A 13,542-nucleotide genomic window follows, 5' to 3' on the forward strand; every position below is an offset into this window, starting at 1 on the left:
CTATGGTGGAAAGGTCTGAACTCTTCGCTTTCAACACACAATTCGAATCGAACACTTTGTCTTTTCTCTCTTATCGTAGCCCATCAAAGCAATCTCCCATGAGTTATCAATCGACCTGGTTAACCAACTAGCTAACTACCTAGTTCGTCATAATTATCATCGTTTTGTTGATGTCAAAGGCAGCTGAAGTATGTGGATATATCAGCACGTGACATCACGTGCACTGCGGCCAGCTCGCCCTGAGGAGCTGTCGTCGGCGGCATCTCGAACGTCGACGCCATCATCCAGGTCCTTCCTTTCGCCCTCCCCGGCTCTTTTTCCACCTATTTTTCTCTTTGACTGCATTCACCCCCTGGTGGAAAGGCCTTGGCTCCTCACAGCCTCCTGCCCACCATGGCTCCGCAGGATACCTTCTTCCGCTCGTCGGAGATGAGCCTGACCCAACTCTACATTGCCAATGAAATCGGAAGGGAGGTCGTTAGTGCCCTGGGTGAAATTGGTCAGGTCCAGTTCAGAGATGTATGTTCGATATGATGCTAGTACTCAAGCTTCCCAGATCTGTGGCTGTCAGGTATAGGGACCCCCGCTAACTCATGTTTTCTAGCTCAACCCTGACACCAACGCTTTCCAACGAACCTTTACCAAGGAGATTCGGCGCCTCGATAATGTCGAACGACAGCTCCGTATGTCAATAATTCAACTTTCGGCAGACTACATCTTTATTCGAATTTTTAAATGCTAATCTATACTCTCTCCCGCACTAGGCTACTTCCACTCGCAGATGGAGAAAGCTTCCATTCCCATGAGGCCCTCGACCGACTTTTCAGACACTCTGGCCGCTCCCCTGGCTTCGGAAATCGACGAGTTGGCTGAGCGGAGTGAGAGCCTCGAGCAGCGGATTGCTTCCTTGAATGACAGCTACGAGACCTTGAAGAAGCGTGAAGTCGAGCTCAGTGAATGGCGTTGGGTTCTCCGAGAGGCTGGTGGATTCTTCGACCGGGTTAGTATTGACTACAAGACTGTCGGTGGAAGATTCAAATCTGATGTTGAGATACTAGGCCCACACCCATACCGAAGATATCCGCCAATCCTTCGATAACGACGAAGCGCCCCTTCTTCGCGACGTCGAACAACACGCCCCGCGCGGCGCAAATGGAGACACTCAGGGTCAACAGAGCTTCTCGGAAATGAACATTGGCTTCGTTGCAGGTGTTATCCCTCGGGACCGCATTGGAGCCTTTGAACGCATCCTCTGGCGAACTCTCCGTGGTAACCTTTACATGAACCAATCGGAGATTCCTGAAGTGATCATCGACCCTAGCAACAATGAAGAAATCCACAAGAACGTGTTCGTGATCTTTGCTCATGGTAAGAACATTCTTGCCAAGATTCGCAAGATCTCCGAATCGCTGGGTGCTTCGTTGTACGGAGTGGACGAGAACAGTGAGCTGCGTCGTGATCAAATTCACGAGGTCAACACTCGATTGGGTGACGTGGGCAATGTACTGCGCAACACTAAGAACACCTTGGACGCGGAGCTCTCCCAGATCGCACGATCTCTCGCGGCATGGATGATCATCGTCAAAAAAGAGAAGGCTGTATACGACACGTTGAACAGATTTTCTTACGACCAAGCTCGCAAGACGCTGATTGCCGAGGCGTGGTGCCCCACAAACTCCCTCGCTCTCATTAAGTCGACCTTGCAGGACGTCAACGATCGTGCCGGTCTCTCTGTCCCTACTATCGTCAACCAAATCCGCACCAACAAAACCCCGCCAACTTACGTTCGGACCAACAAGTTCACGGAGGCTTTCCAGACTATCATCAACTCCTATGGTATCCCGAAGTACTCCGAGGTCAACCCTGGCTTATACACAATTGTCACATTCCCCTTCTTGTTCGCTGTCATGTTTGGTGACATGGGACACGGTTTCATCATGGCTGCGACCGCCTCTGCAATGATCTTCTTTGAGAAGAAGTTGCTTCGCACCAAGCTTGACGAACTGACATACATGGCTTTCTACGGTCGGTATATTATGCTGATGATGGGTCTTTTCTCCATTTACACTGGCTTCATCTACAACGACATCTTCTCCAAGGCTTTCAGCATTTTCCCCAGTCAGTGGCAGTGGCCCGAGGACATCAAGGCTGGCCAGTCTGTTGAGGCTACTTTGAAGGATGGTTACCGCTTCCCCATCGGTTTGGATTGGAACTGGCACGAGGCGGAAAACTCCTTGCTCTTCTCGAACAGTATGAAGATGAAGATGAGTATTTTGCTTGGCTGGTCCCACATGACTTACGCCTTGGTCCACCAGTATGTCAACGCTCGGCATTTCAAGTCTAAGGTTGACATTTTTGGCAACTTTGTTCCCGGAATGTTGTTCTTCCAGTCCATCTTCGGTTATCTGGCCCTCACGATTCTGTACAAGTGGTCCGTGGACTGGCCAGCCATCGGTCAGGACCCACCCAGCTTGCTGAACATGCTTATTTTCATGTTCCTGAGCCCTGGCAACGTCCAGGAGAAGCTGTACTCTGGTCAAGCCACCGTTCAGGTCCTGCTCCTCCTTATCGCAGTTATTCAGGTCCCCATTATGCTCTTCCTCAAGCCCTTCTGGCTGCGCTATGAGCACAATCGTGCCCGCGCTCTGGGTTACCGGGGTCTCGGCGAGCAATCCCGTGTCAGTGCCTTGGAGGATGATGGTGATATGGATGGCGGATTTGGTGGCGCTCGCGACAGTCTGGCCAGTGATGGTGAAGGTGTCGCCATGATTGCCCAGAACATCGATGAGGGCGAGGAGCACGAAGAGTTCGACTTCAGCGATGTCATGATCCACCAGGTCATTCACACTATCGAATTCTGCTTGAACTGTATCTCGCACACTGCTTCGTACCTCCGTCTTTGGGCTTTGTCCTTGGCCCATCAGCAACTTTCCATCGTTCTCTGGGATATGACCCTCGGTACCGCCTTCGAGCAGGAGAGCCACGTCATCCGAGTGATCATGATCGTGATTTGCACCTATATGTTCCTTGTTCTGAGTGTTGCGGTGCTCGTCACCATGGAAGGTGTATCAGCCAGTGAGTATCCCCACTTATGACCCTAACAGCAGTTGTTATTTGATTGCAAGCTAACGAGTAATTTAGTGCTTCACTCGCTTCGTCTACACTGGGTGGAGGCGATGAGCAAGCATTTCATGGGCGAGGGTATTCCCTTTTTGCCGTTCAGCTTCAAGACTCTGCTGGAAGAGGATCCAGTGGATTAGATTTGAGCGGTTTGTCTTGCATTTTTTGGGTTCTTTTTTTTTCTCTCCCGCACTAGCATCCCTGTGGGATTGTCCTTCCCTCGGGTTTCCTCTTGTGTCATGTACTGTAAGAAGGTCTAGAATATATATGTTCTCATAATTCGGGGCATGTAGGTCTGTAAGTCTTTGGATTAAAGACAGGACTGCTACCTAGCTACTTGGTGGACGGTGACTCGGGCGGTGAGCGTAGGAGATGTGCCTGTAGATGTAAGAAAGGGACGAGAGAAGACAGCATACCTATCGGGGCAATGAAGGAGATCATGTTCTAGGAGAAGCATGGAAGATATATTTTAATAATTTTTTCATTCATTTAAGACTATTTTGGTACCAAGCCGAGAATTCCATGAGAAGAGTATGAAGGCGCTGCACAGAACGACGACGTCATCACTGATCCACACACAACACAACAACTCCAGCTCAGTACATCAAGAGGTAAAAATATAGGAAGCGTGGAATCATAAAAATAAACTGGGCTCAAAGGGCCCGCGGACAAAAGAAGAGGGAACTGAACCGAACGGCACCCAAGACCGAGGTGAGGATATCAAATCACGTCCAAGGGTCAAGGCATCCGAAAAGGCGTAAACAGGACAAGAAAACAAAAGCAGCACAGAGCGCAAACGCTTAGTTGTGGTGCTTGTTATACATGTCAATAACCTTCTGGACCTCACCCTTGGAGCCAAGGAAGACACCACTCCGGTCATGGATGTGTTCAGGACGAACCTCCATCAACCGCTCCATGCGCGAGTTAACCGCGAGACCGCCAGCGTTCTCGAACAGCATAGCCATGGGCGCACACTCGTACAAGATACGCAGCTTACCCTTAGGACTCTTCTTATCGGCAGGATAAGCGAAGATACCACCATACAGCAGGGTACGGTAAGCATCCGCAACCATGGAACCGATGTAACGAGCGCTGTACGGCTTCTGGCCCTCGCCGGGGTACTTGAGGCTGTGGAAGTAGGCATTGCACCAATCATCCCAGTACATGCTGTTACCCTCGTTGACGGAGTAGATGGCCCGGGTCTCGGGGAGCTTCATGTTGGGGTGAGTGAGGATGAACTCGCCCAGCGAGTTCTCGAGGGTGAAGCCGTTGACGCCACCGCCGCGCATGGTGATGACCAATTGCGCAGAGGCACCGTACATGGTGAAACCGGAGGCGACGAGCGAAGTTCCCGGGTGGAGGAGTTGTTCGGGGCCGACGGTCTTGCCCGCGCCGAGAACTTCATCGGGGAGCTGGAAGACGCCGAAGATGGTGCCAACGGAGACACCGGCGTCCAGGTTGGAGGAGCCGTCGATGGGGTCGCAGACGACAGCGTAGCGGGCGTTCGGGTGCTCGTCGAATGTGATGACTTCTTCTTCTTCCTCGGAGACGAGGATGCGGCATTTGCCGGAGCCGCGCATGGCGGAGATGAAGATGTCATTGCCGATCACGTCGAGCTTCTTCTGGTCGTCGCCGGTGGTGTTGGAGGAGCCGGCGAGACCGGTGAGGTTGATTAGGGAGGCGCGACGGATGTAGTAGGCGATGGACTTGAAGGAGAATTGGAGGGCGTGGCAGAGGAGGGTGAAGTCTCCCGAGGCTTCGGGGTATTTGGTCTGCTCTTCCGTGAAGAAGCGGGAGAGAGTGACGATGTCGGTGTTGATGTTCTCCTGGCCGACAGGAGGGGCGGATCCGTTGGCTGCCATTTTGTATATATTTTGCGAACGAATAGGAATAGGAATGATAGGAATTGGTAGGAGCTTAGGAAGCTTTTTGTTGGAGATTGAGGGGTGAAGTTGATTGAAGTAAGTGGGGGTGGACGCGGTTGTTATCGGAGCGGGAAGTATGCAGCAATTGTAGCCTCGGCTTTGAATTGCGAAAGAAGGAGGAAGAGAGAGAGAAAGAGGATAAGAATAATTTAAATAGGAGGAGGGATTATTCAAGAAGAATTGAATTGTGTGGCAAGACAGGGACCAGGTTTAACCAAGGCAAGTATGGAGAGTGGACCGAAACAACGTCAGGCAAGTAAACCGGGCAGAAGAGGGAGATTTTGTAGTTTCCAACATTAACAAGCGTTCCTTTGGATTCATCTGATCTCAGCGGGTCCGCGTTTTCGTCATTATTCCCCGCGTGACCGCAGTCAGTCTCCGCTCCGGTTTTTCCCCTTTCCTTTTCTTCCTTTTGTTACAGTAGATGCCTAACAAATAACAAGAATGGCCGGGATTGTCCGTTATCAGGCTCTTGGAAGACTTGGACTATCAGGTGATTCCGTGATATGCTGGCTGGAATGGTCGATCATAGTTTAAATCTTCAGTCTTCGTCATAGCCATAGCCCCCCCTATTATCCAACTAACTATTATATTAGTAGAACAATTCACATATACTCTTCCCATCTTGATTCTACCAATTGCTTTACTACAATATACTACTCTCGCTTTCCCGAGGACGAAGACATGCCCCGACCCCTCCGATCCCTGCCTCTGCCGAAGTCTCGGCCCTTGGTGTCCCGAAGAAATAGGCCCCTAGAGGCCTATGGGAGGGGCTCTGAGGGTAATATTATTAGTAAACTTAAGTCACTTAGGGGTCCCCGGAAGAAAGAAATCCCTCCACTAGTAGTACTAAGTAATGGTAACCTCTTGTTCTCTCCACCGGTCATGTGCACCTTCAGAGATTAACATGTCGAATGATATTATCAATATGGGCCAGCCTGGTGCTTGAAATACAAACCTCAAAAACAAGGCAATTCTGAAAAGCCTAGACTGTAAAATTGATAATTCATTGAATATTAAAAATTAGAATACCTGTTCGGAATACTGTAATGCGAATGGCGGACCTTTTCATCGCCGCGCTCCGCAGTTTGAGTGTTAATACTGTACCGACCGTGCTAGAGCCTATCTACGGAGTACAGATGTACAGATATAGCGATCGCAAATGACTATATTTGATTGTAGCTGCTTAGATCTCGCAAGGGAGAAATCGGAACGAGAGATATTTGTCCAGACCAATAATCAATGGCCGATATTCGGTACCTGGCTATGTACAATAAGAGCCTAACGGGCGCTTTGCCGAAGACTTGCCGGGGAACTGCCTCTACGGATCACACTCCGGGGACAACGCCGCGGGGGAGGAGGGGGAAAGTATATGGCCTATACTGTAGTTCAAATAATTAATAAACCTGGGCAATCAAGTCTATTCAATCATTTTCTTCTTCTCAAGTACAGACCAAAGTTCAGGAAGAACCAAGTCCAACTGGCCGTGATCTTGAAGGCGTAGCCCTTTACAGAGGTCCATTTGGGAGGTTAGAATATCCTCTACAAATCCCAAGATGATAATGAATCTGAGACCAAATCAAAAGCAATTTGGGTCCTACCTCCAAGGATACTAATACCAACATGGTTACTTTTGCTGGAGACTCGCCGTACCTGCCCAGTCAAGAACGGACCTGAGGAATCTGCACATATCCGCACCGTGTGTCACCTTCATGACTCCAAGCTGCCAGATGATTAATCCCAGGAATGAGACAAGCCTCGCCCCGATCGACCGTTGTATGCACAGGACAGTAGTCACGCTGGAGTTTAATTTTTTTTTCCCCCCCATCTCATGTTCCACAACTGATTAACATGCTTCTCGCTCGTGGAGGGCAAGCCCATGCCCTTCAGATGGGATACGTAAGTGCCAGAGACATCAATCTCTAAGTCGCTTCAAAAGTATCATAAACGAACCTTTCGTGCTTATCGGGCGTTATGAGTCAATGCTCGAGTTGATTTTTTTGCAGTGTGGGTACGTGAGATCGGGTGGAGAACGGGGTCGTTTGGGTATGTGTGAAGCTCTTTCTCTTGTCGTGGACAGACAAATATGAAGCAAATATTTTCATCAGCTGCGGCGAGCTAATCGAGTCTTTAAAGAGCCTCTAACAATGATCAAAATGGCTAAAGGTCAATCTGCTGGAAAAGGTCGCGAGGGAAGCAAGGCGTCTGGAATGAGCAAACCGTCAACAAACACCCTTCTTTCTCTCAGCCCATTCCATCTCAGCTCGGCAGTTCTCCCATCACCTGCCTGACAGGGTTAACGTCGACCTTAAATATCAAAAGACTCCACGTGAATAGAACGAATCAGCAATCTTCTTGGCAACGCTTGACTGGAATCAACTGAGGTCGATTTGGCGTCTAGATCGGCAAATTAGCCCACGCGATGGCGTGCTTGACGGACTGCCGCTAGTTCAACGAACCTACAAAACCATGAGAATTGCCTCAGCGACTTTGCTTCGGCATCGCGACGGTCATCGAGCTATTGGGCTCATTCATTGCTTCCGACAATGTCTGTTCATAACGAAAAGTCCACAGAGACCGTAGAGGCGGCAGAAACGCCGGTACTCGAACAGTCCAAGTCGAAGGAGAACTATGAGGGCGACCAGACCCACGGCGTTGAGCCTGCCCGCCAGAAATGGTACCAGTGGTTTGCACCCACTGACACACCAGCTGAGCGACGATTGATCCTCAAACTGGATGGGTTGATTATTGTGTTTGTGTTTTTGGCCTACTGGGCTAAGGTCCTGGATTCGTCGGCGACTAGCACGGCGTATGTGAGTGGAATGAAGGAGGACCTCAAGTTATATGGAAACCAGTTGAATTATCTCAATACGGTCTACATGGTTGGCTTCATTACCATGCAGATTCCCTTGACCCTGGTGGTTAGTCAATTCCAACGTCACACGGAGGAGAAAAGAGCCATTGTGCTGACCAGTTTGTTGAACAGATGACTCGCTGCCCAGTAAACTATTTCCTGCCAGCTGCCGACCTCTTCTGGGGAGTCTTCACGTTGGCGCAATACAAGGCTTCAAACGTCACTCAGCTCTACGCTCTACGTTTCTTCGTCGGAGCCCTCGGTGGCTTCTTCTTCCCTGCTGTTCAATGGTACCTGGGCAGCTGGTACAAGCGCTCTGAGCTCTCTCGCCGAGGAGCCATCTTCTTCATTGCCAGTCAAGTTGGCAGCATGAGCTCCGGCTATATCCAAGCAGGCGCTTATGCTCGACTGGACGGACGCTATGGAATCGAGGGGTGGCGATGGTTATACATCATTTGCTTTGCGTGCACCATCCCGATCGCTTTCCTCGGTCTCTGCCTGCTCCCAAGCACTCCGGACAAGTGCAACTCGCGCTTCTTGAGCGCCGACGAGATTCGCTTGGCACAAGAGCGGATGGCTTCAGAAAATCGTCAAGCTCGTCAGCCATTCACTCTCCCCCGGATGTTGGAGATCTTGAAGGGTTGGAGAATTTGGGTGTTGGTTTCCTTTGCGTTTTTCTTCTCCCAGGCCGACGGCGTATCTTCGAACAGCGGTCTCTCGCTGTGGCTCAAGGCGGAAGGTTATTCAGTCGAGAGCATCAACACTATCACCACAGTGTCCCCGGCTGTGACTATCGTGGCCTCGATTGTGTGCGGTGTGCTTTCGGACGTTTACGATGCGAAAGCGAGCTTGATTGCTATTACCGCTGTGCTGAATATCTTTGCTTGTATAGTGTTGGCGATTTGGAACGTCCCCGTTGGCCTCAAATTCTTCGCATTCTTCCTCTCTGGAACGGCGGATGGAATCGCGGCTATCATCTATGCTTGGGCGAATGAGATTTGTGCACATAGCGCTGAGGAGCGCGCACTGGTCATCAGTGCGATGAATACGATTGGTAATACCTTTGGAGCCTGGATTCCTCTCTTGTAAGCTTTCCGAGTCCGCTTGGTGACGTGACATTGCTGACCGTTCCCTCAATATAGTGTCTGGAAGACTGTCGATGCGCCGAGGTATCTCATCGGCTATAATTGGACCATTGCCCTTGACGTTTGTATGCTTGTTATGCTCGCGGTGCTTCGGCATTATTGGATTCGCGAGCGGAAGCGGGCTCGGAACTAGGATTTGGAACTAGAATGTAATACGTAAGACGATGTGGGTGAAAATTAAATATGAGAACATAATAACGATCTGATTCAATTGAATTGTTCAGTTGCGATTGAGTTGCGATTGAGGCAATAACGGCAGCATAGTAGGTCAAGACATGCCAAGAACAAGAAGGGTTGAACGGTGTGTTCCACAAACAAGACCTGAACAGGACGACTATCTCAAAACGTAGATATTTAGATAATCTGTACCTGATCTGCCTTCCTTGTCATCATACATTACAGAACACCAGCGGTTTCCAAATTCCCGTGCAGGTTTTCTTTCGCCCTCTGCTCCTCCCCTGGCAGCGCAAACTGAGGCCGATAAGTATAAGCGTAGAAGAATTGGAATAGGAGAGAGCCAAGAGTGACGAAGCTGCCACTAGTTAGCAAAATGAGCATGCTACCACCGGGAGTATACTAACAAGGCAATGAAGGCAAATGCTTCGGCGGCATATTGCCGGCTACAGACTACCTCTCCGTTCCATCGTGAAAAGCTGCAGTTGGTTTGGTTGAAGTTCTGGGCGAGGAAGATGAAGGAAGTGAGCCAACTAGACAAGAACCATGATTAGCAAGGGATCAGGACAGTAGATTCGGTTTTGAAGATATTACTCACAGGTAGGAGAGAACGGTGTCGGTCAAGTATAAGGGCACAACGTGCCAACTATGGTGTCTGCTGACGCAGCTAAAACCAGTAGACAAGGCGAACGCAACGGGGGTCAAGACAGCCTAGATCACGGTTAGAGACGGTACACCGTGTGTATCTCCTTCAACTAGACAATACGTACGACGACAAGAGAATAAATAACTGTAAGCGTCTTTGTCCCCCGAACTGCCCATGCCATGATACCAAGCACGATGAGGGCACTTACACACTGGACAAAGTGCGCGACCAAAGTAACAATCCCGAGGGGATGGCTGTGAAAACTGGACATCTTTCTTGTAGATTAATAGGTAGTTCTTTTTTTCTGTACTTGAAATATTGAACAAAATTGACGTTCGAGGAAACTGGGGAATACGACTGTATATACTTGGTAAGGTCGCCTCCCGGAAAAGTGTATGATCTCATCACATCCAGGTGCGATGGACGACGATAATCGACCCAACGGTTCAGATTTCCCCTCTCTGACCAAAGTACCTGAATATTCCTTGTGTATGAATTATCTACAGCTTCTAATTCAATAAAAAATTACTAGTTATGTTGCCAGCGCATCGAGAGATCGTCTTTCCAGTCATGAAGATGTATGGTTACCGCAGCTATTAAGAACACAACTCCGGATATTCGATCGGCGATAGAATGCCCACTCCAACAATTAAAGACTGCAAGTATTCGTATGATGCATTAATGTCTCACTTCCCTTCAAACCCGTCCCAAATTTGCGAAAACTCGAACAAGTTCACCTATGCCATTATAGCCCTAAACGACCAAGAGCCCAAGAGCCTCCAGAACTACTTGGAGAAATGAGTGACGGCGTCACTTTCGCGCGCTAAACTTGCCATGTGTCTGCTCTCAATTCACTTGGCGCCGAGGGGTTTTTTGCAACCCACATGGCACTCGGCGACTCAGGTACATTCAATGTACAAGAACCACTGTGCTGGCCTTCGGCGACGCAGATTATATGGGTATACTCATTCCAAGCACCTATGCCAACTGAGATGAGAAATACACGATTGGTTGAAAAAGCTAGGCAATGCTGTCATCGCTGCCAAGCCTTCGAGATGGATCATCCTAATTTGCGAAGCACTGGAACTGATTGGTGAGACGACAGTAATGGGTTCACGTTAAATTGGTCTCTGCTGACAATTGTCTTTAAAACAGATGCTATTAGATCCTCTGGCCCCCATATACACGGCCAGCTTGCCCCCAATTTAATGCGCCTTGAATCAAGAATCGTTACTGGAAAAATCAAACAAGCAGTTGCCGGTCTAATCTCCATCATTTCTACTTGCGACCACGACGGGAAGTGATCTGTTCGTCAAGAACAATTAACTTCCCTACCAGTGGAGTACAAGGGACCTAGCGCGCTAAATCGTCCTTGTCAGACCCGCCAGCAGGGATTCTTCTGGGCAGGATCATCACCAAATTTAGCCCCCAAACATCTCAAAGTGGACAATTTCCTTGGCAATCAGTTGTACAGAACCCTCATTGGAGTGAGATGATCGCGCCGTCAAACTTGGGGGCCGAATACTCGCCTGGATGAGAATCCCCCCCCCCCCCCCCTCCCCCTTCGCCTCCAACATTTCTGAAATGGAATTTTCCTTAACCCACAATTGCACCTCAAGGCGAGGAACTCGATAATATGCGGTGTTTGAAACTTCTATCATCTTTGCTGTTTCTTTCCACTACCGTCTCAGCTTCGACTTGTTATTGGCCGAGTGGAAATGTCGCGGGTGATAATTGGCTGCAATGTCCAGGTAGCAAACATTGTTGCGCAGAGACCGAGGCTTGTCTTTCTAATGGTCTTTGTGTTGCTGGGACGTACATGACTGTCTATCGTGGAGCTTGTACGGATAAGTCGTGGCCTATATCAGAATGTCCTCGCGTTTGCTATGAAGGTGAGCTCTCTCTTGTTCTCAACATACCATGCCTGGTCAGTTTGTCGTTTGATTTAGGTCGCTGACGTCAATTCTCATATTATAGAGATCACCAATGGATGGGCCAATCTCTACCCTTGTCCCAGCAATAATAATGAAGTCTTCACTTGTGGAACTGCTGGATGGGCCTCCCACGTCTGCGACGAACAGCTGGGCAACTATACCTGGGTGCGCAGCAATGTCACGGTAGCCCAGTTGGGGGTCTCCAGTTCGTTGAGCGCGTCCGCAACCGCCACTGGTACATCGTCCAAGACAATGGAAACTACGACACTCACAGCCAGTTGTACGGCTTCAGCCGAGGCAGACAATAATGCCACCATGAAGACAGGCGTGGGGGTGGGAGTCGGGCTCGGTGTGCCTTTGCTGCTAGCAGCGGCCGGTTTTATCTGGTATTACATGCATACCCGACGTCAGATTCAATCTTTGCAGCAGAGGTTGAATGAGCAAGGTGCTATGCAACTGGGCCCACGAGGACAGTATGCTCGACTTCCTCCTCAGGAGCTGGACTCTGGAAAACAGACCTGGCCGGAAATTCAATCGACTCATCGCTCGGAATTGAGTTAGGATGTCTGTGTGTGTTGTTGATACCCTAACGCTCCCTTGTATTCCTGGCTAAAGGTTGGGATCTCGTCCGAATAATGTGTGTGTTTTTTCAGCGAGTCTGTCATGAATATATTTTCTGGTAAACGGTGGTCATTTGATCTCATAATGTAGACCAATTTAAAGTATTCTTTTCGTCTCCATGTCAATAAGGGAGGCAATGATACACTCTTTCTCAAATGATTAGATAGCCGATTTTTAAATAGAATATGTCCTGACGTACCTTGAAGAGTTCCAGCTCAGGGCTAACTAACCTGGTTATTGAGGGCTCTCCAACTCAGTTAACTTAGTTAATTAAATGTATGACATAATCACCAGTGAGCCGCTCGGAAGCAGAGTTTGGCGCTAGTCCGGGGCCGGCTAGTCTCGGCACAACAAAATTCCGTCGCTTCGGAGCTTGAAAAGGCTCAATTTTATTTTCGCTCTTCCTTTTTCTTCCTCAGTGCAGCAGCCATCTCCTGCCTGGCTTGCAATGTTTTGGCTCAGGATGATTCCAGCTCGCTTCCTCTCTGAAGGACTTGCATTCGCTTGCTTCACTGCTTTGCAGAACTAACTGTTCTCAATTCGCAGCCGCAGAATTTTTGGTAAGTTTCTGACTCGCTCGATTTTTTCATCACACACATCCCATCCCCCCAAATGATGATAAACATAACCAAATTCAAACTAGAGTCTTTGACCCAAAATGGGAATGAAACTTCTGTTATTGCACGTCAGGCTGAACACCTCTCGCTTGTCTTGATTCATCACGCCGAGTTTTTCGAGAGTGAACTGAGAGCTAACCTGCTTTCTGTTAGGAACTAACTTGAGCACACCCTCAAGGATTTCGACCCACAATTGGTGAGTTTCCGATTTTTTTTTTCTCTCCACCTTCACACCCTTTTATGATGATCATCTTCGTATAATATACGCTGGAAATTACCGTCCAAGGTCTTCGGATCACTGACGATAACTAATGGCTTGACTGATTCCTACCACACAACCTCTGCCTGTTTGCTCTGGACTAGTTCTTCTGGACCATATGCTAACTGTTGAAAAAGATTCTAGATGTCTTGATGTCGGCCTCCGAATGGTAAGCCGCGGCCCGTTTCTTCACTTCACCACCTTCCCTTCCCGTCACGAAGATGATATGGCACTGGGCTCCGACGGT

At 49.1% G+C, this 13,542-nt stretch overlaps 5 protein-coding genes across 5 annotated transcripts; 3 read left to right on the plus strand and 2 right to left on the minus strand.

Annotated features, from left to right (window-relative positions):
- Positions 1 to 281: 281 nt before the first annotated feature.
- N7473_002467 (H(+)-transporting V0 sector ATPase subunit a) lies at positions 282 to 3,399 on the plus strand. The gene is made up of 5 exons (XM_057148407.1): positions 282 to 519; positions 605 to 683; positions 765 to 1,000; positions 1,059 to 3,075; positions 3,142 to 3,399. The coding sequence occupies exons 1-5, from the start codon at positions 394 to 396 to the stop codon at positions 3,258 to 3,260; spliced, it is 2,577 nt and encodes an 858-aa protein (XP_057012061.1). The 5' UTR covers positions 282 to 393; the 3' UTR covers positions 3,261 to 3,399.
- Positions 3,400 to 3,920: 521 nt separating this feature from the next.
- fbp1 (fructose 1,6-bisphosphate 1-phosphatase) lies at positions 3,921 to 4,982 on the minus strand (the record flags this gene model as incomplete). The annotated part of the gene is made up of 1 exon (XM_057148408.1): positions 3,921 to 4,982. The coding sequence occupies one exon, from the start codon at positions 4,980 to 4,982 to the stop codon at positions 3,921 to 3,923; it is 1,062 nt and encodes a 353-aa protein (XP_057012062.1).
- A 2,609-nt stretch (positions 4,983 to 7,591) lies between these two features.
- N7473_002469 (uncharacterized protein) lies at positions 7,592 to 9,177 on the plus strand (the record flags this gene model as incomplete). The annotated part of the gene is made up of 3 exons (XM_057148409.1): positions 7,592 to 7,966; positions 8,032 to 8,984; positions 9,042 to 9,177. The coding sequence occupies 3 exons, from the start codon at positions 7,592 to 7,594 to the stop codon at positions 9,175 to 9,177; spliced, it is 1,464 nt and encodes a 487-aa protein (XP_057012063.1).
- A 263-nt stretch (positions 9,178 to 9,440) lies between these two features.
- Positions 9,441 to 10,135, minus strand: N7473_002470 (uncharacterized protein; the record flags this gene model as incomplete). Its single annotated transcript, XM_057148410.1, has 4 exons — positions 9,441 to 9,576; positions 9,626 to 9,751; positions 9,817 to 9,929; positions 9,989 to 10,135. 4 exons carry the CDS (start codon positions 10,133 to 10,135, stop codon positions 9,441 to 9,443), a joined length of 522 nt encoding a protein of 173 aa, XP_057012064.1.
- A 1,313-nt stretch (positions 10,136 to 11,448) lies between these two features.
- On the plus strand, positions 11,449 to 12,538 carry N7473_002471 (uncharacterized protein). The gene is made up of 2 exons (XM_057148411.1): positions 11,449 to 11,756; positions 11,842 to 12,538. Exons 1-2 carry the CDS (start codon positions 11,501 to 11,503, stop codon positions 12,357 to 12,359), a joined length of 774 nt encoding a protein of 257 aa, XP_057012065.1. The 5' UTR covers positions 11,449 to 11,500; the 3' UTR covers positions 12,360 to 12,538.
- The last annotated feature ends 1,004 nt before the right edge of the window (positions 12,539 to 13,542 follow it).

The sequence above is a fragment of the Penicillium subrubescens genome, assembly GCF_028828155.1.
Source record: "Penicillium subrubescens strain IBT 31985 chromosome Unknown utg000002l_segment0_segment0, whole genome shotgun sequence".
NCBI lineage: Eukaryota > Fungi > Ascomycota > Eurotiomycetes > Eurotiales > Aspergillaceae > Penicillium > Penicillium subrubescens.

Excerpts from the sequence above, each read along its gene's own strand:
- N7473_002471 (XM_057148411.1), top strand. The coding sequence starts at position 11,501 with ATGCGGTGTTTGAAACTTCTATCATCTTTGCTGTTTCTTTCCACTACC. Across the intron at positions 11,757-11,841 it reads TCCTCGCGTTTGCTATGAAG|AGATCACCAATGGATGGGCC; the intron begins GTGAGCTCTCTC and ends CTCATATTATAG.
- N7473_002467 (XM_057148407.1), top strand. The coding sequence starts at position 394 with ATGGCTCCGCAGGATACCTTCTTCCGCTCGTCGGAGATGAGCCTGACC. Across the intron at positions 684-764 it reads TAATGTCGAACGACAGCTCC|GCTACTTCCACTCGCAGATG; the intron begins GTATGTCAATAA and ends CTCCCGCACTAG. Across the intron at positions 1,001-1,058 it reads CTGGTGGATTCTTCGACCGG|GCCCACACCCATACCGAAGA; the intron begins GTTAGTATTGAC and ends TTGAGATACTAG.